This window comes from Nerophis lumbriciformis, linkage group LG04 (genome assembly GCF_033978685.3).
Source record: "Nerophis lumbriciformis linkage group LG04, RoL_Nlum_v2.1, whole genome shotgun sequence".
Taxonomy (NCBI): domain Eukaryota; kingdom Metazoa; phylum Chordata; class Actinopteri; order Syngnathiformes; family Syngnathidae; genus Nerophis; species Nerophis lumbriciformis.
The window spans coordinates 8200341-8222839 of record NC_084551.2 but is presented as its reverse complement, the minus strand read 5'-3'; the positions used below and the strand labels follow the sequence as shown (position 1 = coordinate 8222839).

The 22499-nt window shown below is 42.4% G+C and overlaps 1 protein-coding gene across 2 annotated transcripts in view; it reads left to right on the top strand.

Moving 5' to 3' along the window:
* Window positions 1–22227, top strand: part of sim1a (SIM bHLH transcription factor 1a) — a 46990-nt gene extending 24763 nt beyond the window's left edge. For both annotated transcript variants that reach the window (XM_061944560.2, XM_061944569.2), the window contains 3 exons: window positions 7498–7663; window positions 16923–17313; window positions 21192–22227. In XM_061944560.2, the coding sequence (XP_061800544.2) occupies window positions 7498–7663; window positions 16923–17313; window positions 21192–21880 (1246 nt within the window). In that variant the 3' untranslated portion in view covers window positions 21881–22227. The remainder of the gene's footprint in view (window positions 1–7497; window positions 7664–16922; window positions 17314–21191) is intronic.
* The last annotated feature ends 272 nt before the right edge of the window (window positions 22228–22499 follow it).

Sequence of the window (22499 nt, the reverse complement as noted above, 5' to 3'; positions counted from 1 at the left end):
GAAGCCTCTATTTTTAAATGCTTAATAGTTCATCTGAGGTATGTAATGTCATACCATATGTGAAATAAGATCCATGTACTGTATGTATTTTCTGCACAATGAATGTAACGAAACAATAATCTTTGTTGGTGGCTAGGAAGTAGTCTGTTGTTGAAGGATACTATCAAGGGCAAAGATTGTTTATCCAGTAGCTTTTGTGTACACAGCTATGGATAAGAATTGATAAGGGCAGTTCACCTGAATGTAACCTCCTACTGTGTGCTTAGGGTCTCCTGATCTATGGTCTGTAGACTTGCCACTGCAGACCTTTGGCAATACTTCAAATAAAGACATTTCCTCAGTGAAAGCGTTTGACCACAAAGAATTGCATCAGCCCTTTAACCTTTACTGTGGGTTTTGATCAGATACTATGTAGACAGAAAGGAAGTTTGCTGCACGCAATTGGTATAGTCTAGGTGTATATAGGAATCAGTCTGATGTGTACATTTACCTACAATTATATATTGCCAGCAATTTGAGGGTTCCAGGTTCGAATTCGGTTTCCGCCATCCTAGCCACGTCCGCTGTGGCCTTGGGCAAGACACTTCACCCTTGCTCCTGATGGGTCGTGGTTAGCGCCTTGTATGGCAGCTTTCCGCCATCAGTGTGTGAATGTGGATATAGTGTGAAAGCGCTTTGAGTACCTTGAAGGTAGAAAAGCGCTTTACAAGTATAATCCATTTACCATTTATAAATGGGGAAGGCCAAACAGGGCATGGAAAAGGCGAATTTAATTATTTAATTACACTCAACTGTAACTGTATCTATGTTTGAAATAAATGAAAGCCATAACAAAACCTAAATGTACATTAATTAAAAAGGACAATTCTTACTAATTATATCTTATTCAAGTTACTAATAAGCAAAAAATTATACTCTTGATGAAAACATCCAAAAGCATGTAGTATGTCAGGGCTATTCAACTACATAATGAAGAGGGCCGCAGTTTCAAGTGCCCAAGAGCTCAGGGGCCGGACATCGAAATGTGGGTGTTTTGTCAGAAAGTGCATACGCAGGTTGTATTCCTTTGAGACTATGTTAACTAGAGGTGGGGGAAATAATCGATTCTTAGATGCATCGCAATTCGTACATGGACGATTATAAAATCGATTAGTAAACATCGATAATCGATTTATGCTTTTGTAAATAAAGTAATGCAGACAGTTCTAAAATGTGGCTGACTGCAGTGAGCCACCTCACCTCACCGAGAGACATACTTGCCAACCCTCCCGGATTTTCCGGGAGACTCCCGAAATTCAGCGCCTCTCCCGAAAACCTCCCGGGACAAATTATCTCCCGAAAATCTCCCGAAATTCAGGCTTTCCCACAATATAAACGGTGTGCCTGCCCAATGACGTTATAACTGTAGAATGATGGAGGGCGAGTTCTTGGTTTCTTATGTGGGTTTATTGTTAGACAGTTTCATTAACGTCCTCCCAGCGCGGTAACAACACACAACAACAGCAGTCACGTTTTGGTCTACCGTAAAGTAGTTGGTCTGCCGTAAACAGCAATGTTGTGACACTCTTAAACAGGACAATACTGCCATCTAGTGCATTTGATGAAAGCACTTTTGTGCGTGCCACACAGCAATGCATCATCAGAGAGGGTGTTCGGCATGGTTAGAAAAATAGTGACAGAGAATAGAACAAGGATGGACAATTCAACCCTTAACTCAACAAGTATATGTGTAAATAAATGAACACTGCAATTCAAGTATTTCTTTTATTTATATATATATATATGGTATATATATATATATATATATATATATATATATATATATATATATATATATATATATGAAATACTTGACTTGGTGAATTCTAGCTGTAAATATACTCCTACCCTCTTAGCCACGCCCCTCCACCACGCCCCCCCACCTCCCGAAATCGGAGGTCTCAAGGTTGGCAAGTATGCCGAGAGATCCAACCAGCTCCTTTATTTTGGGCACCTATGTTTTAGTTTTGCACACATTTCCATTAATTTAATAAATGTGATGGGTATATCTTATTACAAATGCGCTCTTTTAAAAAGTTGCAAGTGATAAACGCTTATTTTGTGAAGCGAACAAATATGTAAAACTGCATCAATATACATCAATTAAAAATGCATCAATAATCGATTTCCATAATTGGATCTTTTGAATTCTCTTTAAAAATGTGTATATATTAGAGATGCGCGGATAGGCAATTATTTCATCCGCAACCGCATCACAAAAGTCGTCAACCATCCGCATCCACCCGAACTAACATTTAATCAGAACTGCACTCGCCCGCACCCGCCCGCACCCGCCCGTTGTTATATATCTAATATAGACGATGCAAGGCATTAGTGAGGTTATAAAGCTTTTGCCTGTTAAAGAAAGGAGACACCAGTGCGCAATCATCTGGGAGCCGCGCTGAGCGCACCTCCAAGCGCGTGGAGGTGCGATGTCCCTCGCAACCGCGGCGGCTCCACCCGGGCTCGCGCCCTAGGCTTCAGCGCGCACCGCGGCGGCCATCCTACTCGTCGCGGCCTAGCCCTCGCGGCTCTCGCTGCCGGCGACGGCCGGGTATGGGCCCGACGCTCCAGCGCCATCCATTTTCAGGGCTAGTTGATTCGGCAGGTGGGTTGTTACACACTCCTTAGCGGGTTCCGACTTCCATGGCCACCGTCCTGCTGTCTATATCAACCAACACCTTTTCTGGGGTCTGATGAGCGTCGGCATCGGGCGCCTTAACCCGGCGTTCGGTTCATCCCGCAGCGCCAGTTCTGCTTACTAAAAGTGGCGCACTCGGCTCACCAGGGTGAGCCCCACCCCTTTCGTGAGCGCACTGCGCGCGGAGTGACCCCTGTTACGCGCCCCCGGCAACGGGGGTGGCGGGCAGGTAAGCTGCGCGGGCGGAGCGCGTGGAGTGACCCCTGTTACGAGCCCCCGGCCACGGGGGTGGCGGGCAGGTAAGCTGCTTACCTGCTGCGCGTGACGCCGGCCGCGGCGAAGGCAGACGAGGCGGGGTGTCGGTGCGGTGGGCGCGGTGATGACCCTGGACGTGCGTCGGGCCCTTCTCGCGGATCACCTCAGCTACGGCTCCGGGTGGGGCCCTCTCGGGGGAAGGGGCCTCGGTCCCGGACCCCGGCGAGGCGTCCCTTCTCCGCTCCGTAAAAGTGTCCATCTCTTTTTTTTCTTCTTCTTCTGTTGTGGCATATGCTGCAGGTGCCTGCTCGTTTTTCGTATGTGGGTAACAACATTTAACTATGTATATATATTTCCGAATTGGTTTAACTGCCACCCGCCTGAATCTATTTAAAATCTAATTTTTTTAAATTTAAACCGCCCGACCCGACCCGCGGATAAAATCTTTCTTTTTTTTTTATTTCAACCGCCCGATCCGCGGATAATCCGCGGACTCCGCGGTTGTGTCCGCAAACCACGCATCTCTAGTATATATACTTTTCTTATTGAGCCATTTCAAAAAGCATAATGTTTAAAAACATTTCATCAAAGCAATTTAATTGTCCAGTCATGGTATCAAAAACTCAAAAATGATCTGTGTAAGGTGCACTTATTATTGACGAAAAATTATATCTTTCTGCGATTATCCTGATAAATTTTGAATTAACTATGAACAATGTGATTAAATGCGATTAAATATTTTAATCATTTGACAGTCCTCGTTTTAATGAAATGTAAATTGCTACGGACGCTCATACAGTATGTCGGTGATGTGAGAAGTGTATTCATTTTCATCTGTGTGGGTGAGTATGTGTCGTGCGAGCGCCTACTCACTGCAGGCAATCCCACAAGCTAGTTACTTCTGCTAACGAAGTGATGATACTGAGAAAATGCCAACGAAGTTCAGCTTGTGTTTCAAGACAGCCAAAACAGCATGCGTAGTGTTGTTTGACAAAAGTCTCAACCATTATTTGTCCCCCAACTGGATTAGGCTGTGGGATGCAGCAGAAGTAATGACTAAATATGTTAGAATGGGAATAAGATAAGCTGTGTAATTGTGCCTGCCTATTTTATCATTTTAGAGAGGCACCATATATTTTTCAGATGTAAATCTAATTTTACTTAGAATTCAAAGAACTTTATTGTACCAGAACACGAGACACATAAAATGGCACATAATTTGGTACCTGAGGTCTCAGATTTAGCCCAGTGAGTACCACAACAATTGTCTATACATAATAATGTAATATTATCCATCCATCCATCCATTAGTGTTACGATAATTATTTTTGGTGGTCCAATTAAGATAAAGAAATGTATTTTGGTCATAGAAATTCAGTAAAAGATTTTGAAAAAGTAATAGAAAATCATCAATAATGTAAACGTGCATAAACCCTGTCCATGGCAATGTAGAACTAGATCAGGGGTCAGGAACCTTTTTGGCTGAGAGAGCCCTGAAAGCCAAATATTTTGTTAAAGTATTTCCGTGAGAGCCGTATAGTATTTTTTAACAATGAATACAAGTAAATGCTTGCATTTGTAAGTAAGAATAACATTTTTAGAGTATAATAAGTCTCTTATCTTACCATTAATGCGACTTCTGGTGCTGCATGGTTTTGCTGATGGCTTTGTATCTGGTTGATACGTGGTTATTTTTAACACTGTGATTACCAGCGGAATTATTCATTACTTATCGTGTTAAGCAATGTCAGCTAAGATTTATCTGAGAGCCAGATGCAGTCTACAAAAGATCTAGAGCCATAGGTTCCCTACCCCTGAACTAGATTAACTGTGGACAGTGACTCTTGTGTGACGTCAGTTTACCGTTCGTGGCAGGCTTGAACCTCGACTGTTTATGATCGTAACTAAAGTCCTTTCATCTGACGGCGTCTTCCTTGGCAAAAGTGGTGACATCCTAATGACCTGTTCTTACATGCAATCGTATAACTGATGAGCATTGCCTCTTCAATTGTTTAGAAATGGTTCCAAAAGACTTCACTTTAATGTATGTACAGTATGTATTTCAAGCCAATAACCCAATGTGCATTATAGTAATGTAACATTCAAACTTCAAAAAAAATTTTTTTTTAACTCTTTTTTAAAAAGCTGTATGTTGTATTATCATTCCATCCTGGAAAACTAACAGTCGGAATAAATCATAACTTAACATTTATGCCCATGATAAGCATAGACTTCTGACCGTAACACAAGTGTAAATACAGCCTGTTTACCTTTTAAGTAAAATAAACTATAGGGGATTGCAAAAATATTGAGGTAGTGAAATATTGCAATATAAAAATATCAATATTTTGTCTCTCTTGCTACCCGTGTTGCAAATCATATGAAATGCATCTGCTTGGATATATCCTCATGAGAGCCAGTGTCCTTTATAGTGGAAATGTATTTATGGTCTATTTGTTCTGTTAGAAATCAAACATATAGGAAAAATATAGTCCTGTATTATGTAGTCAGACACTGAGAAAAAAGGAAGAAGGATTCACCTTTTGTTTAAGAAAATGTATGTGCTAAGGTTTTCTGTCTGACTGATTTGCCATGGCAACATCCGTAGAACACTTAGGAGAGAAATCAATTCCCTTTTCCCAGAAGTGAGACGTCCAAGCTTCTCCTACAGGCCTGATTTAGCCAGACATAGCCTTTAATCTCCCAGTGTATTTGATTAGACAGTTTCCCTTTGTGTAGTGTTTGTTGAAGTCCTTGCTTCAATCCCGATGGTAAAACAAGCATCCCGACAGCCGTTTGGGCTCTCTCAGAACATCCCAGGCCCTCCAAGAATGTATGCTGTCACACATGGACACAACTCTTGCTGCCTCTCCCAGCACTATGATGCTCTAAATGCTAAACAAATGCTGAGGGTTTTTTGTTGCAGGAGAAAAGCACAACTGGGTGTAGGCAATGTTGCTTTCTCTAAGGCAGGGGTCGGCAACCTTTACCACTCAAAGAGCCATTTTGACCCGTTTCACAAATTCAAGAAAACAATGCGAGCCACAAAACTCTTTTGAAATTTAAAATGAAATAACACTGCATACAGTTTTGTTTTTTTTGTGCTATGTATAAACCGTTATTTCGCGAGTTCCGTATGAATGGCGCTTGACAGCGTCCTACTTGCCAACCCTCCCAATTTTTCCAGGAGACTCCCGAAATTCAGGGCAACTATTCTCTCGAATGTCTGCTGATTTTCACCAAAACGACAATAATAAGAGCCTGCCGTGATGGCGCTGTCTTTAGCGCCCTCTACAGGCTGTATAAAAGGCGTGCCAGCCCAGTTACATGTTGTATGCGGCTTCTGCAGACACACATAAGTGACTGCAATGCTTACTTAGTCAACAGCCATACAGGTTACACTGAGGGTGGCCGTATAAAACAACTTTAACACTGTTGCTAATATGCGCCACACTGTGAACCCACCACACCAAACAAGAATGACAAACACATTTCTGGAGAACATCCCCACCGTAACACAACATAACAAATACCCAGAATCCCATGCAGCACTAACTCTTCCGGGCTACATTATAAATAAATAAATAAATGATAAAATGGGTTGTACTTGTATAGCGCTTTTCTACCTTCAAGGTACTCAAAGCGCTTTGACACTACTTCCACATTTACCCATTCACACACACATTCACACACTGATGGAGGGAGCTGCCATACAAGGCGCTAACCAGCACCCATCAGGAGCAAGGGTGAAGTATCTTGCTCAGGACACAACGGACATGACGAGGTTGGTACTAGGTGGGGATTGAACCAGGGACCCTCGAGTCTCGCACGGCCACTCTCCCACTGCACCACCAAACCCCGCCCCCCCCAACCCCCCCACACATCAACCCCCCCTCCCCCCTCCCCCCTCCCGGCGTCGGTTGAGGTGGGCGGGGTTGGGGGGGGGGGCGGGGTTTGGTGGTAGCGGGGGGTGTATAATGTAGCCCAAAAGAGTTAGTGCTGCATGGGATTCTGGGTATTTGTTCTATTGTGTTTATTTTGTGCTACGGTGCAGAAATGTGTTTGTCATTCTTGTTTGGTGTGGGTTCACAGTGTGGCGCATATTAGTAACAGTGTTAAAGTTGTTTTATACGGCCACCCTCTGTGTGAGCTGTATGGCTATTGACCAAGTATGCGTTGCAGTCACTTACGTGTGAAGGGCAGAGCCCGCATACAACATGTGACTGGGCCGGCACGCATCCATCCATCCATTTTCTACCGCTTATTCCCTTTTGGGGTCGCGGGGTGCGCTGGAGCCAGATAGTGTAAAATCGGACGCTAAAGGCACGCCCTCAATATTGTTGCCCCGGGAGATTTTCGGGAGAGGCACTGAAATTCGGAAGTCTCCAGGAAAAATCGGGAGGGTCAGCAAGTATGCAGCTGAGCCGCATCAGAGTGATCAGCCGCGGGTTGCCGATCCCTGCTCTAAGGGAATGTCCTTTCTTCTTATAAGTAAATCACTGCCATAAGTCTTAGAAATTTAGAATTCCAATTCATACATGTAATAATACTTTTTTTCATAGGGAGACGGAGTACAAAGGCCTCCAACTGTCTCTGGATCAGATCACGTCCAAGGCTTCTCTCCCCTACAGCAGCAACACAGGAGGCAGCCTTGCCGAGACCTGCAGAACCCCAAAGAGCAAAATATCACGACCCAAAACCAATGCTAGACTCTCGCCGTACCCACAGGTGAGTCTTTTTATTATTATTATATTTTATTTGTTTGTGTCCCGGGGTAGCATTTGTCCTTCAAAGCAGCCGTTGAAGAGTTTATTTAGCCTCACCTGTGATACCAGAAATCATTCTCATCTTACATTATTGAAAGTTTGTACATTTTGGAAAACAAATGTAATATCTATTACTGGTTGAACTATTTTGAGTGGGAAAAAAATGGGCACACATTCTCATGAGAAACGTTTTGCATCGTTTATTGTTTTTGCATTTGACAGTGGATACAATCTTTGTGCTTTAGTAAATTAATATTTACTAAAGCACAAAGATTGTGCTTTTTCTGTTTTGGGACAAACAAATTGGAGGAATTCCTTTTTTATCCCGGAACAGATTGTGTCTGAATGTTGAGGTTCCACCGTTTTCAAAGGGTGCCCTCCACAACGAATAGGGATAGGTTCGGATTTTAACCGATTTAAAACGGTAAAATGAAAATTATACAAATTTTTTTAATAAAATTTTGTGACAAGCATGCATGGCAGTAGCTACTAGAGATGCGCGGTTTGCGGGCACAACCGCGGATTCCGCGGATTATCCGCGGATCGGGCGGATGAAATTTAAAAAAATTAGATTTTATCCGCGGGTCGGGTCGGGTCGGGCGGTTGAAATAAAACAAAATTAGATTTTAAATAGATTCAGGCGGGTGGCAGTTAAACCAATTGGGAAATATATATACATAGTTAAATGTTGTTACCCACATACGAAAAACGAGCAGGCACCTGCTGCATATGCCACAACAGAAGAAAAAAAAAAGAAAAGAGATGGACACTTTTACGGAGCGGAGAAGGCCCCCGACGCCTCGCCGGGGTCCGGGACCGAGGCCCCTTCCCCCCGAGAGGGCCCCACCGGGAGCCGTAGCTGAGGCGATCCGCGAGAAGGGCCCGACGCACGTCCAGGGTCACCACCGCGCCCACCGCACCGACACCCCGCCTCGTCCGCCTTCGCCGCGGCCGGTGTCACACGCAGCAGGTAAGCAGCTTACCTGCCCGCCACCCCCGTGGCCGGGGGCTCGTAACAGGGGTCACTCCGCGCGCTTCGCCCGCGCAGCTTACCTGCCCGCCACCCCTGTTGCCGGGGGCGCGTAACAGGGGTCACTCCGCGCGCAGTGCGCTCACGAAAGGGGTGGGGCTCACCCTGGTTGATATAGACAGCAGCGAGACGGTGGCCATGGAAGTCGGAACCCGCTAAGGAGTGTTTAACAACCCACCTGCCGAATCAACTAGCCCTGAAAATGGATGGCGCTGGAGCGTCAGGCCCATACCCGGCCGTCGCCGGCAGCGAGATGCGCTTGGAGGTGCGCTCAGCGCGGCTCCCATATGATTGCGCACTGGTGTGCGTCTGGGTCGTGACAGCGTGGCACGCGAATGTCTGTGCTGCATTGGATCAGTCTCCTTTCTTTAACAGGCAAAAGCTTTATAACCTCACTAATGCCTTGCATCGTCTATATTAGATATATAACAACGGGCGGGTGCGGGCGGGTGCGGTTCTGATCAAATGTTACATCGGGTGGATGGCGGATGGTTGACGACTTTCTGATGCGGTTGCGGATGAAATAATTGCCTATCCGCGCATCTCTAGTAGCTACTATTGAGGACACAGAGGTCATGTGGTTGGTATATTTTTAAGTGACACAAAAAAGATGATATGATTGACTGCATCGTGAGCGGCGTGCGTCACCATGCGGTAAATCATCCTTTCCCAATATATACGATCTTTGGTCATTCACAGCCCGCCACACCTCCAGACAACGTAACGCAATCCGAAATGTGCTGTCAACATTACATTAACATCCAAGCATACTGACGTTACTAATGTTGGATTCACCTGAATGAAATTGATATGAAACGCTGTTGGTATAATCAGGGGCGCCGCTAGGGATTTTGGGCTCCATGAAAAGAATCTTTACAGGGCCCCGAACACAGTGTCATTATTTTTTCTGTATTATAATTTCATCATCATTAGGGGCCTCTCTGGGCCTCCCTCCATCATGGGCCCCTAGAATCCGTCTCCTTTACCCCCCCCTTTTCGGCGCCCCTGGGTATAATAATGTAGTCCTCAGGTGCCACCCCGCCCTAAACGCAGAACACGTGCTGTGCGTAGGGGTTCTCTATCTGTGGGGCTCCCGTTTTGTGTGATGAAGCGCAATGCAAATGTAAATTATTGAATGACAAGGTGCTTCCTATGAAATTTTACCCCAAACGTATTCTGTTACTTGTCAAAATATGAGTACAGCTTTCCCCCTGTGACTTCACTAGTACCTGGAAATAAAAGACAGACGAAAAACAATAAAATATTCACATGCAATATATTTTGTATCATCACAACCACCAGTTAGTTACCTCACTAATATATTATAATATATAATATAACATATTTGATAAATTTGTATTGCATTCTACTTTAACTTTTAAAATGTTTTATTGTCTTTTTTTCCTGACGCCTAAATTTCCCAATGGGAATGAATAAAGTTTTCTGAACTCGACCACATATGACAGAATACTAAAGCTGTACACAAGCCAAAAGCTTGTAAAAACAACATTCATTCCCTAAAAGCCCCCCAAAGTTACACATGATTAACAAATTAGGCAATGTTCAAGAGTTCAGTATCACTTTGAAGGAGAAGCCATGACTTTACTCACAGGCCCCGGCTACCGCGCATCCACCTCTACCGTCCTCCTGGCATCCACCATTTTTTTCCAGTATTCCACAGGCCAAGATTAATCCTCTCAAACAAGGGAAAAAGTAAAGTAATAATCCATAACGTGGCTTTGAAGCAAAACTAGAACCAGTTGGCATTTGATGTCACTCGTCATCACACCCAGCACACCTTGTTAAAGGGGAACATTATCACAATTTCAGAATGGTTAAAACCATTAAAAATCAGTTCCCAGTGGCTTATTATATTTTTCAAAGTTTTTTTCAAAATTTTACCCATCACGCAATATCCCTAAAAAAAGCTTCAAAGTGCCTGATTTTAACCATCGTTATAAACACCCGTCCATTTTCCTGTGACGTCACATAGTGAATACAATCAAACATGGCGGAAAGAACAGCAAGCTATAGCGACATTAGCTCGGATTCAGACTCGGATTTCAGCGGCTTAAGCGATTCAACAGATTACGCATGTATTGAAACGGATGGTTGTAGTGTGGAGGCAGGTAGCGAAAACGAAATTGAAGAAGAAACTGAAGCTATTGAGCCATATCGGTTTGAACCGTATGCAAGCGAAACCGACGAAAACGACACGACAGCCAGCGACACGGGAGAAAGCGAGGACGAATTCGGCGATCGCCTTCTAACCAACGATTGGTATGTGTTTGTTTGGCATTTAAGGAAACTAACAACTATGAACTAGGTTTACAGCATATGAAATACATTTGGCAACAACATGCACTTTGAGAGTGCAGACAGCCCAATTTTCATCAATTAATATATTCTGTAGACATACCCTCATCCGCGCTCTTTTCCTGAAAGCCGATCTGTCCAGTTTTGGAGTTGATGTCAGCAGGCCAGGGAAGCTAGGGTCGATATTCTTCTCTTGATCATCTTCGTTGGCATAAGGGACGGTGTGAGCCAAGACATCCAGGGGGTTTAGCTCGCTCGTCTGCGGGAACAAACTGCCGCCATTGCTTGCCGTGCTACCGAGGTCCTTTGTCCCTGAATTGCTCACACACTCCGGCAGATTCAATGGGGGTCTGGCGGCAGATTTCTTTGACTTTATCGTTGGAAATGCATCTGCTTTGAGTGTCGCAGGATATCCACACATTCTTGCCATCTCTGTCGTAGCATAGCTTTCGTCGGTAAAGTGTGCGGAACAAACGTCCGATTTCTTGCCACTTTCGCATCTTTGGGCCACTGGTGCAACTTGAATCCGTCCCTGTTCGTGTTGTTACACCCTCCGACAACACACCGACGAGGCATGATGTCTCCAAGGTACGGAAAACAGTCGAAAAAACGGAAAATAACAGAGCTGATTTGACTCGGTGTTTGAGAAAATGGCGGATTGCTTCCCGATGTGACGTCACGAGAGCGAATATTAGAAAGGCGTTTAATTCGCCAAAATTCACCCATTTAGAGTTCGGAAATCGGTTAAAAAAATAGATGGTCTTTTTTCTGCAACATCAAGGTATATATTGACGCTTACATAGGTCTGGTGATAATGTTCCCCTTTAAACTACATGCTCACCCAACATGTTAATTGATATCTCCTGTATTATATACTGTATTTTTCGGACCATAGGGCGTACCGGATTATAAAGTGCATGACCGATGAGCGCATCTATTCAGGTCAATTTTCATACAAAAGGCGCACCGCATTATAAGGCGCATTGAAGGAGTTATATTATGAGTTTCTTCCTTACATTGAAAACACTTCCTTGTGGTCTACATAACATGTAATGGTGGTTCTTTGGTCAAAATGTTGCGTAGATTATGTTTTACACACCATCTCCAAGCCACTTTTTGACTGTCTCTTCAGGATTTGCCGTTTTGTGGAGCGGTCTTATTTACGTGGCTCACCTTTAACAATGTCTTCTCCCCGTCATCTTTGTTGCACATGTAGTTTTTCGCGTTTCCATAGCGGATATAAGTTATAACTGTACTCCGCTTTCAATCAATCAGTCAATCAAAGTTGACTTATACAGCCCTTAATCACAGATGTCTCAAAGGGCTGCACAAGCCACGGGTCAGATCCCACATCAGGGCAAGAAAAAACTCCACCCAATGGGAACGAGAAACCTTGAAAGGGACCGCAGATGTGTTTTTACAGTTTTAACGAGAGAACTCGTTAAAACTCCAGATAAGTTAGTTTTACCGAATTATATTAAAATGATCACAAATTTGTGATTAATAACCGCACTTTAATAAACTCACAGTCTCACAACCGGGCGCTGGCTTAAGTGCCGACATTTATACATAAGACATTATGTCAAAAGTCACACCTACATCCAACTACTTGAAGTGAACCCGAAACGTCACAAACTGAACCCTTGTGTTGCCTTTATTATTAAAAAATATTCTAAAACCTTTACAAATTAAAACAGAAGAAGATAAACATAGTAATTACTTTTTGAGCATGCTAATGCTAACCATGATCATTGATGTCACAATAACTTTGGTATGACATTTTTATATGTTTACATTCCTGCTTGTGACTAATAGAGAGATGTATATAGTCTGTGTGGCCATTACAAGGTGATGACATAGCAGCTGTCTTGCATTTTGCACTGCAAACCTAGTTGACCTGCCTTCGGGTTAAACGGCGGGTGTTGAGAAAAGACTTCCCTGCTGTGCAATGTTCCATGGTGATTAATCTTTTAACCTGTTTTCACATCTGTATTTACACCAAATTACATCTAGTACTCATAAATATTGGTATCAATAAAATCTTAACGCTACTACATTACTTTACTTGCACAATATCGCCTTCAACCTCCTAGACTTAGGCAAACTTTATTGATCCACAAGGGAAATTGTTCCACACAGTAGCTCAGTTACTAAGGATGGAAAGGATAATGCAGGTATAAAGTAGACTAAAAATGTGCCATAGTAGCAATATAATATACATGTAATATTTACATATTATATATACAGTATATAATATATACTGATATATTATTATATATTCTTATATAATATATACAATATATAACAAATCCCAATTACCATGTCATCATCGGCGGTCACTCGAACGAGTATGACGATCCTCCTGGTAGGGGTGTATCCCTTTATGGAGGATACCTGTGCAGGACTTTGTTTTACGTGGGGAGACTGGTGCACAGACAGTCACCACACGATCCTTGACAGAATCGGGTCAGGGTCCAGTGGCATGGAGTCCAAGACGACTGGGGACCCTTTTCTGCTGCAGCCATACTTGCCAACCTTGAGACCTCCGATTTCGGGAGGTGGGGGGTGGGGGTGGTTGGGGGCGTGGTTAAGAGGGGAGGAGTATATTGACAGCTAGTCACCAAGTCAAGTATTTCATACATATTATATATATATATATATATATATATATATATATATATATATATATATATATATCTACATCCTGAAAATATGCAAACAAAATTGTGTTTAGATAATTGATACTTCAAACTTGCATAAATAAATATTAAGGAATATAACATAACTTGGCTTCTGAGAGTTTCAAAATGTAATGAATAAAATGCTAAAGTTGTTGATAAACAAGCAATTATTTTAATAATTAAATATGGTCATTTTAAATGAATTATTATGATAATTTAAAATCAATTATTTGAAATATGTTTATTTTAATGTATAATTCTATGGCTGGATGTAATAAGGAGTCACGAAAAAATACAAATAAAAATACAATTAATTTTGATGTTTTTAGCAAAATATAGTAAAAATGTATTTAGTTTTTTTTTAAATTTTTTATTAATAAATATATTTATTTTTAGGTAAAATAAACATAATAATACAATTTATCTCTAGTCTGGATGATTTAGTTCTTGTCACCCTGTTGTCCTCCCGTCATGAAAAAAGGCTGTCCTCACTCAGGTCCGCATGGAGCTGGAGGGGGCGTGGCTTCCAGCTCCGGCTGAAAATCGGGAGATTTTCGGGAGAATATTTGTCCCGGGAGTTTTTTGGGAGAGGCGCTGAATTTCGGGAGTCTCCCGGAAAATTCGGGAGGTTTGGCAAGTAGGTTGCGGCCTTCTTTCGCCATCGCAGCTGTTGTGGTAGTTCTTAAAATCTACCGTCTTCCGCCTGCTCCGCTGTTGAGGTCTTTACCGTATCCCTGGCTAGGGGGCAGTCAGGTACTAGGTCTTTGCCAAGGGCTACCTGGGGTAACCGTAGTAAAGGGGTTAACCTCCTAGTGCCCCAAGACCCCTTGGAGGAGCCTCCACTGCCGGATGCACTTTAACGTCATGCCCAGGCCACATGTACAATATTACAGTATATATACAAAGGGCCTGCTGCTCAACTGATCGAAGCCAAACACAAAACGGCCCGAAAAGTAACAAAAACACACAAAAGCGCCCAAGAACCACAATTAGTGGTTTATGGAAAAGTTAAGTGATTTTAATACCAAAAATAAAGTAAAATTAAGGAATTCAAAAGAGCTACTGTGATGTATTGCCACTCTTTCAGGCGCATCAAAGATGTTTTGTTGCAGGTTGCCGAATCTGCTTTCATTTAGCACTGAAATGAAGCACTGGTTGGTGTGGTTACTACAGTTTAATCAGTTTTATATTGGTACCCATCATTAACAATGAATGATTCCGGGTCTCAGTCCTGTTCATGGTTTCTTCCTAATAGGGAGTTTTTCCCTTCTCCCCGAAAAGTGTTTGCTTGTGTGGGTCCAGTTAGTTTTCTGTAACGTGTGAAGAGCATTGTTGGTCCAGGACCTACTCCATATGAAAAAAGCCTTGTGATACATTTTGATGGATTTGATTTGGTTTTTATTTTTATTAAGGATCCCTATTAGCTGGTTGCCTCAACAACCCACTAGTCTTCCTGGGGTCCACAATTCAATACAATCACAAGTAAAAGCATATAATTATAACTACAAAATACAGAAGAAAAAAATAAAAAATAAAAGCATCAATAAGAAAACAAGCAAACAATTTACAGTCACAGAATAATAATTACCATATAAATATAACTACACAATAAAAACCAAACAAATCATCAACGAGCAGACTAATTTAAAAACTCAGATAAAATATTACTCTCTTTTTAAAAAAACATGTTTACTTTCAATGCCCGTGAGAATTCGAGGCAAGTTATTCCAGAGCAAAGGTGGGTAGAGTAGCCAGAAATTGTACTCAAGTAAGAGTACTGTTACTTTAGAGATTTATTACTCAAGTAAAAGTAAGGAGTAGTCACCCAAATATTTACTTGAGTAAAAGTAAAAAGTATGTTGTGAAAAAACTACTCAAGTACTGAGTAACTGATGAGTAACATACACACACATATCATATATATATACAGTATATATATATATATATATATATACATACATTGATATATACAGTATATAATTTATATTGATTTATTTTGCCGCTTTTGTTTACATGTTAAAGGTGTTTTAATGAATATACATGCATGTTTAACACATATAGATTCCTTTCTTTCATGTTGACAAGAATATAAGTTGGTGTATTACCTGATTCTGATGACTTGCATTGATTGTAATCAGACAGTAGTGCTGATAACGTCCACATTTTCAAATGGAGGAGAAAAAAAGTTACTCCTTTCTGTCTAATACCACATGAAAGTGGTTGGTTTTTGGCATCTTATTTGTCCAGCTTCCATATTCGTTTTTATACACTTTACAAGAAATACATTGGCGGCAAACTCCGTAGCTTGCTAGCTTGTTTGCGCTGGCTTTCGGAGACTCTTATTTTGAAAGCGCAGGCGCAATGGAGCGGCACTTTTATTGTGAAGACAGGAACTGTGCAGTCAGTCTTTAGGCTTTTGACGGGATGTACGGTTGAAATAAAAAATTGTCTTTTTTCCTTCACAGTTTTGATTGATTGATTGGAACTTTTATTAGTAGATTGCACAGTACAGTACATATTCCGTACAATTGACCACTAAATGGTAACACCCGAATAAGTTTTTCAACTTGTTTAAGTCAGGTCATGTGACCCCTGGCTCTGTTTGATTGGTCCAACGTCACCAGTGACTGCATCTGATTGGTGGAACGGAGTGAACGTCACCAGTGACTGCATTTGGTGAAACGCAGGCACTATGAAGGTCTGTCTGACAGACCAAAACAAACAAAGCGTGCATTAACAGATTGATAAAAATTAGTAGCGAGTAGCGAGCTGAATGTAGATAAAAGTAGCGGAGTAAAAGTAGCGTTTCTTCTCTATAAATATACTCAAGTAAAAGTAAGAGTATGTTGCATTAAAACTACTCTTAGAAGTACAATTTATCCCAAAAGTTACTCAAGTAGATGTAACGGAGTAAATGTAGCGCGTTACTACCAACCTCTGTTCCAGAGCGATAAAGATCTATAAATAAAAGATTTCCGCAAAGCATTCTTCCTGGGACGAAGGAGTACAAAATGCCCCTCACTGGACGCATTTTGATGGGATTGGGCCTTTTAGAATTTGACATGACATGGTCTACTTAGACTGAACCAGTAGGATACTAGTCTGTAAAACAGCAAGCATATTCATAAATTACTATAAAAGTTTCATTGCGTTACTCTTTGACCACTATACTTGTTTTTTGTCCCTCATCCCAGTATCCAAGTTTTCAAACCGAGCGGTCAGATTCAGACCAGGACAGCGCCTGGAGGGGCAGTCCCCTCACCGACACAGGCTCCCCACAGCTGCTGGAGACAAACGAAGGCCCGGACACCTCTTGTGTCTACAAGCAATTCTCTGAACCCCGTCCGCTGCGCCACCACCACGCCGCCGACGGCCACCCGCTCGTCCACGCGCGCGCTCAAGGTCAAAGTTGTGAGCAGGGACGATGTGAGGCGGGGCGCTATTTCCTGGGATCTCCTCCTCCCCGCAGAGACATGTGGTGGAGCACCGCGAGGTCCATCCTGCCTCTGAGCAAGGGCTCGTTGGAGAACCATGAGGCATATGCTGGCAGCATGCCACACATCACAGCAGTCCATTGCTACCATGGTAAGACCTATCTTTCAATAAGACCTATCTTTCAATAAGACAGACACTTTGTCGCTGCACGACCACAATATTGCAATACATTCTATTTGTGGTTTTAATATTGCAAAACATTTGGTTGATTTGTTAAATTGCTATAATTTCTACTCGACTCATTTACAACATGACGAGTAATATCACATGGCAAGTTTTAAGTCAAGATCGCCACCAATCAATGCATTAGAACAAGGGTGTCAAAGTCAAGGCCCACGGGCCAAACCCAGCCCTTAAATTAATTATCCATGGCATGGATGAGATAGATAGATAGATAGATATATATATTAGAGATGCGCGGTTTGCGGACACAACCGGAGTCCGCGGATTATCCGCGGGTCGGGCGGTTGAAATAAAAAAAAAAAAGATTTTATCCGCGGGTCGGGTCGGGCGGTTGAAAAAAAAAAAAAAAAAGATTTTAAATAGATTCAGGCGGGTGGCAGTTAAACCAATTCGGAAATATATATACATAGTTAAATGTTGTTACCAACATACGAAAAACGAGCAGGCACCTGCAGCACGCCACAACAGAAGAAGAAAAAAAAAAAAAAGATGGCAACGCCGGCAGCAAACGTGGTACGCGACAAACTAAAAAAGGGAATACTAAAGACCAGGGGAAAAAAAGGCCAGAAAAGTTCAGCGTGGACTCGTTTTTATGAGGTTGTAAATCGGGATGATAGTAATGCTGGCTACGTGATTTGCAAGAGCTGCGACGCTGTTTATGTCTACGACAGTCACAAAACCGGGACATCTAACATGGTGCATCACATTTGTGCAAAACCCCGAACCTCCACAAACACCCTGAGCATGAGCAGTTTCGTCCGCCGTGATCCCAGAAGAGTGCCACAGGATGTTAAAACAAGATAGAACGCAGCTGCCTGCAGCAGTTTGAGTGGCGCGAGCGCGCTTGGAGGTGCGCTCAGCGCGGCTCCCAGATGATTGCGCACTGGTGTGCGTCTGGGCCGTGACAGCGTGGCACGCATTGAATGTCTCTGCTACATTGGATCAGTCTCCTTCCTTTAACAGGCAAAAGCTTTATAACCTCACTAATGCCTTGCATCGTCTATATTAGATATATAACAACGGGCGGGTGCGGTTTTGATTAAATGTTAGTTCGGGTGGATGGCGGATGGTTGACGACTTTTGTGATGCGGTTGTGGATGAAATAATTGCCTATCCGCGCATCTCTAATATATATATGTATATATATATATATATATATATATATATATATATATATATATATATATATATATATATATATATATATATATATATATATATATATATATATATATATAGAGATATATATCTCTATCACTAACCCCTGTGCACGGTGGCACAGGGGTTAGTGCATGTGCCTCACAATACGACGGTCCTGAGTTCAATCCCGGGCTCGGGATCTTTCTGTGTGGAGTTTGCATGTTCTCCCCGTGACTGCGTGGGTTCCCTCCGGGTACTCCGGCTTCCTCCCACCTCCAAAGACATGCACCTGGGGATAGGTTGATTGGCAACACTAAATGGTCCCTAGTGTGTGAATGTGAGTGTGAATGTTGTCTGTCTATCTGTGTTGGCCCTGCGATGAGGTGGCGACTTGTCCAGGGTGTACACCGCCTTCCGCCCCAATGCAGCTGAGATAGGCTCCAGCACTCCCCGCAACCCCAAAAGGGACAATCGGTAGAAAATGGATGGATGGATATATATATATATATATATATATATATATATATATATATATATATATATATATATATATATATATATATATATATAGTTCAGTTTCAGTTTATTTCGAACATGCATACAATGCTATGTACCGTATTTTTCGGACTATATGTCGCAGTTTTTTTCATAGTTTGGCCGGGCTCAAGTGCGATTTATATATGTTATTTTCCTTCTTTATTATGCATTTTCGGCAGGTGCGACTTATACTCCGGTGCGACTTATACTCCGAAAAATACGGTAATTCATTACATATTTCCAGTTGTTTCATTACAGCACGTCCGAAAAGGAGTAGGAAGAAGCTGAGCTTATTTCATTCCTACCCCTTTTCATACCATGGCAATTTTATCCTATTTCCTTGTTCTCTGTAACAGAACAGTGAACAAACGAATAATAAACAAACAATACACCATAGTAAGTGAATACATATTAAATACATAAATTATTGTTGTCTAAAAAAAACAAACAAAAAAAAAAAAACAAACAAAAAGAAAGGGTTCAAGATATTTATCATAATTCTTGTTCTGTGCACTTTGTGAACACTTGTAGTTTGAACAGTCTCTTAAACTGAATCATATTGGTGTTTTGTTTGATTTCTTTACTTAATCCATTCCATCGTTTAATTCCACATACTGATATGCTAAAGGTTTTAAGTGTTGTACGAGCATACTTATGTTTTACATGAGATATTTCTCTAAGATTGTATTTCTCCTCTTTTGATTAGTATTAGATCCAGCTCGCAGGCCACAGCCGCCTGCTGCTGTTTTGCACGCACCAATACTTCCATCAGTGTTGGCCCTAGGGATTTTCAAAATGGAGTTCCAGGGGCCCCATCAAGTCATAAAAATGGGGTCCCACAGTAAATGTTTGGGGTCCCACTTTTTTGTAACCGTTTTGAAAACAAATGATAAATGTGTGCATTATGCTGTTATATCTCACATCCTATATTGTGTTTTGGAAAAAAGGTTGTCATAAACGTTACTTAATTCATAAAAAAAAAGAATAATACAAAAGAAAACACATTTTTATGCATATGTAAATGTATTCAGTTAAAGTTAAAGTCCCAACGATAGTCACACACACACACACACACACACACACACACACACACACACACACACACACTAGGTGTGGTGAAATTATCCTCTGCATTTGACCCATCCCCATGTTCACCCCCTGGGAGGTGAGGGGAGCAGTGAGCAGCAGCGGTTGCCGCGCTCGGGAATCATTTTGGTGATTTAACCCCCAATTCCAACCCTTGTTGCTGAGTGCCAAGCAGGGAGGTAATGGGTCCCATTTTTTATAGTCTTTGGTATGACACTTATAAACATTCATTCACTTTCTTCTTTCCTTCATGGATCTAAACTAGGGTTGTCAAACGTAAGGCCCGAGGGCCGGATCAGGCCCGCCAACGGGATGAGTTTGCCAAGAATAAAAATAAACGTGAAATTTTTGAATGAAATAAACAGCTGTTCTAAATATGTCCACTGGATGTCGCAATAGCAATTCTTTGTATCTTTGTAGATGATGCTACATATGTACAAAATAAATCACATAATGTTAGTACATCAGTGAATGATCAAACTACATAAATAACATCCTGTAATTTGATTTTGATATATTTTTTTTAATATCTTGATTGAAAATTAACACCAATGAGTTGACTGATAAACATTATCACATAATTTATTCAGAAAATATAAATAACGACAAATAAATTATTAACCCCAACATGCAAAAAACCCAACAACATTATGATTTGTACGTTTTCAGAACAAACAAGAAACAAAGAAAACAATCTGAAGTTGTCTTTATTTTTAAGTTATCGTGCCGTGATTTTACCAGTGCGGCCCACTTGAGAGTAGATCTAAACTTTACCGCTGCCGGTATTTCTTTCCATATTTTTATTGTAATATTTTCAGAATGTGTTTGTTCTATTTTTGGCCAAAGTAAGACAAAGAAAACAATCTGAAGTTGTCTTTATTTTCTAGTTTTAATGCCATGATTTTAATAGTCCGGCCCGCGTGTGCACAGATTTTCCCCCATGCGGCCCCTGAGCTAAAATGAGTTTGACACCCCTGCCTTAGAAGCTACTGATTTGTTTTGTTGTTGATCATGTCTTACAGGAGGAAGTCACTGGGATGAGGACAGTGTCGTGAGTTCTCCGGATGGCGGCTCCACGAGCGACTCGGGTGATCACCAGCGAAGCGACCAGTACTGCACCAGTCTACAGGAAGCCAACAAAATCCAGACACTTATCCGAGCCACAAACAATAGGATCAAGGAGGAGGAAAGTCGACTCCAGCTACGAAAGACTAACCCAAATACCCCGCTGGGGCAAATCAACGAGCTGCCAAACAGCCCTGGTCCCTGCTTCACCTCAGAGTACACCCAGAGGCCAAGACAGGGCGTGGTGTGTCGAGGTCTGAGTCACGTGATGAGCCCACTGCCCAGCCCCACTCCCTTGTCAAGGCTTAGCAGTCCAGGTTCCGAAAGCCTCATCAAGTCCAAAGACTGCCTCCAAACAGACCTGTCTTCGCAATTGCACCACCCGTTCGATCGACCGGGCCCGTGTTCAGCGTCTCCCACCCCGGCCCCGGCGCTGTACCCCTCGCACGCCCACTTTAGGCCCTACTTGGAAAGGCATACTCCGTACCCATTAGCAGGTTACGCTCTCGAACACCTTTATGACCCAGAGAGCCTTCGGGGCTACTGCACTTCTGCCAGCACCGAGGTGACCCCTCACCTCCACATGCCGGCAGAGCAGACCCCCGGACACAAAGGCACCTCGGTCATTATCACCAATGGCAGCTGACACTCGTTTTACACACGCACCCGGACTGGTGCCGCTAAACCTCTTTGGCCGCCTGGTTAGTCCTCATCAACAGTCACACTGAGCTTATTTTTACATCATGCTGACCTTCTCTCGGGGCGGTATAGCTCGGTTGGTAAAGCGGCCGTGCCAGCAACTTGAGGGTTCCAGGTTCGATTCCCGCTTCCGCCATCCTAGTCACTACCGTTGTGTCCTTGGGCAAGACACTTTACCCACCTGCTCCCAGTGCCACCCACACTGGTTTAAATGTAACGTAGATATTGGGTTTCACTATGTAAAGCGCTTTGAGTCACTAGAGAAAAGCGCTATATAAATATACTTCACTTCACTTCTCTCAAATAACTGACTCAGACCTTCTTCTTACTAAAAAGGGTTCGCTTTAAGCCTGGGTTAGTCCCCTCCCTTTTAGGCGCCTAGTGAAACACAAGGTGGTATTTTCAAGAGTCAGCCACGAGCTTGTTATCTTCCTTCGTCCCGAGCGAACAATGGCAGAGTGTTATTGCAGCTGGAAGAAATCGCTGTGTCACAGCTTTGATAAAGGAGGGAGTCCCATCTTAAAACTCATTTGTAAACTCTGGCCTTTAAATAGACCCCTCTTTTA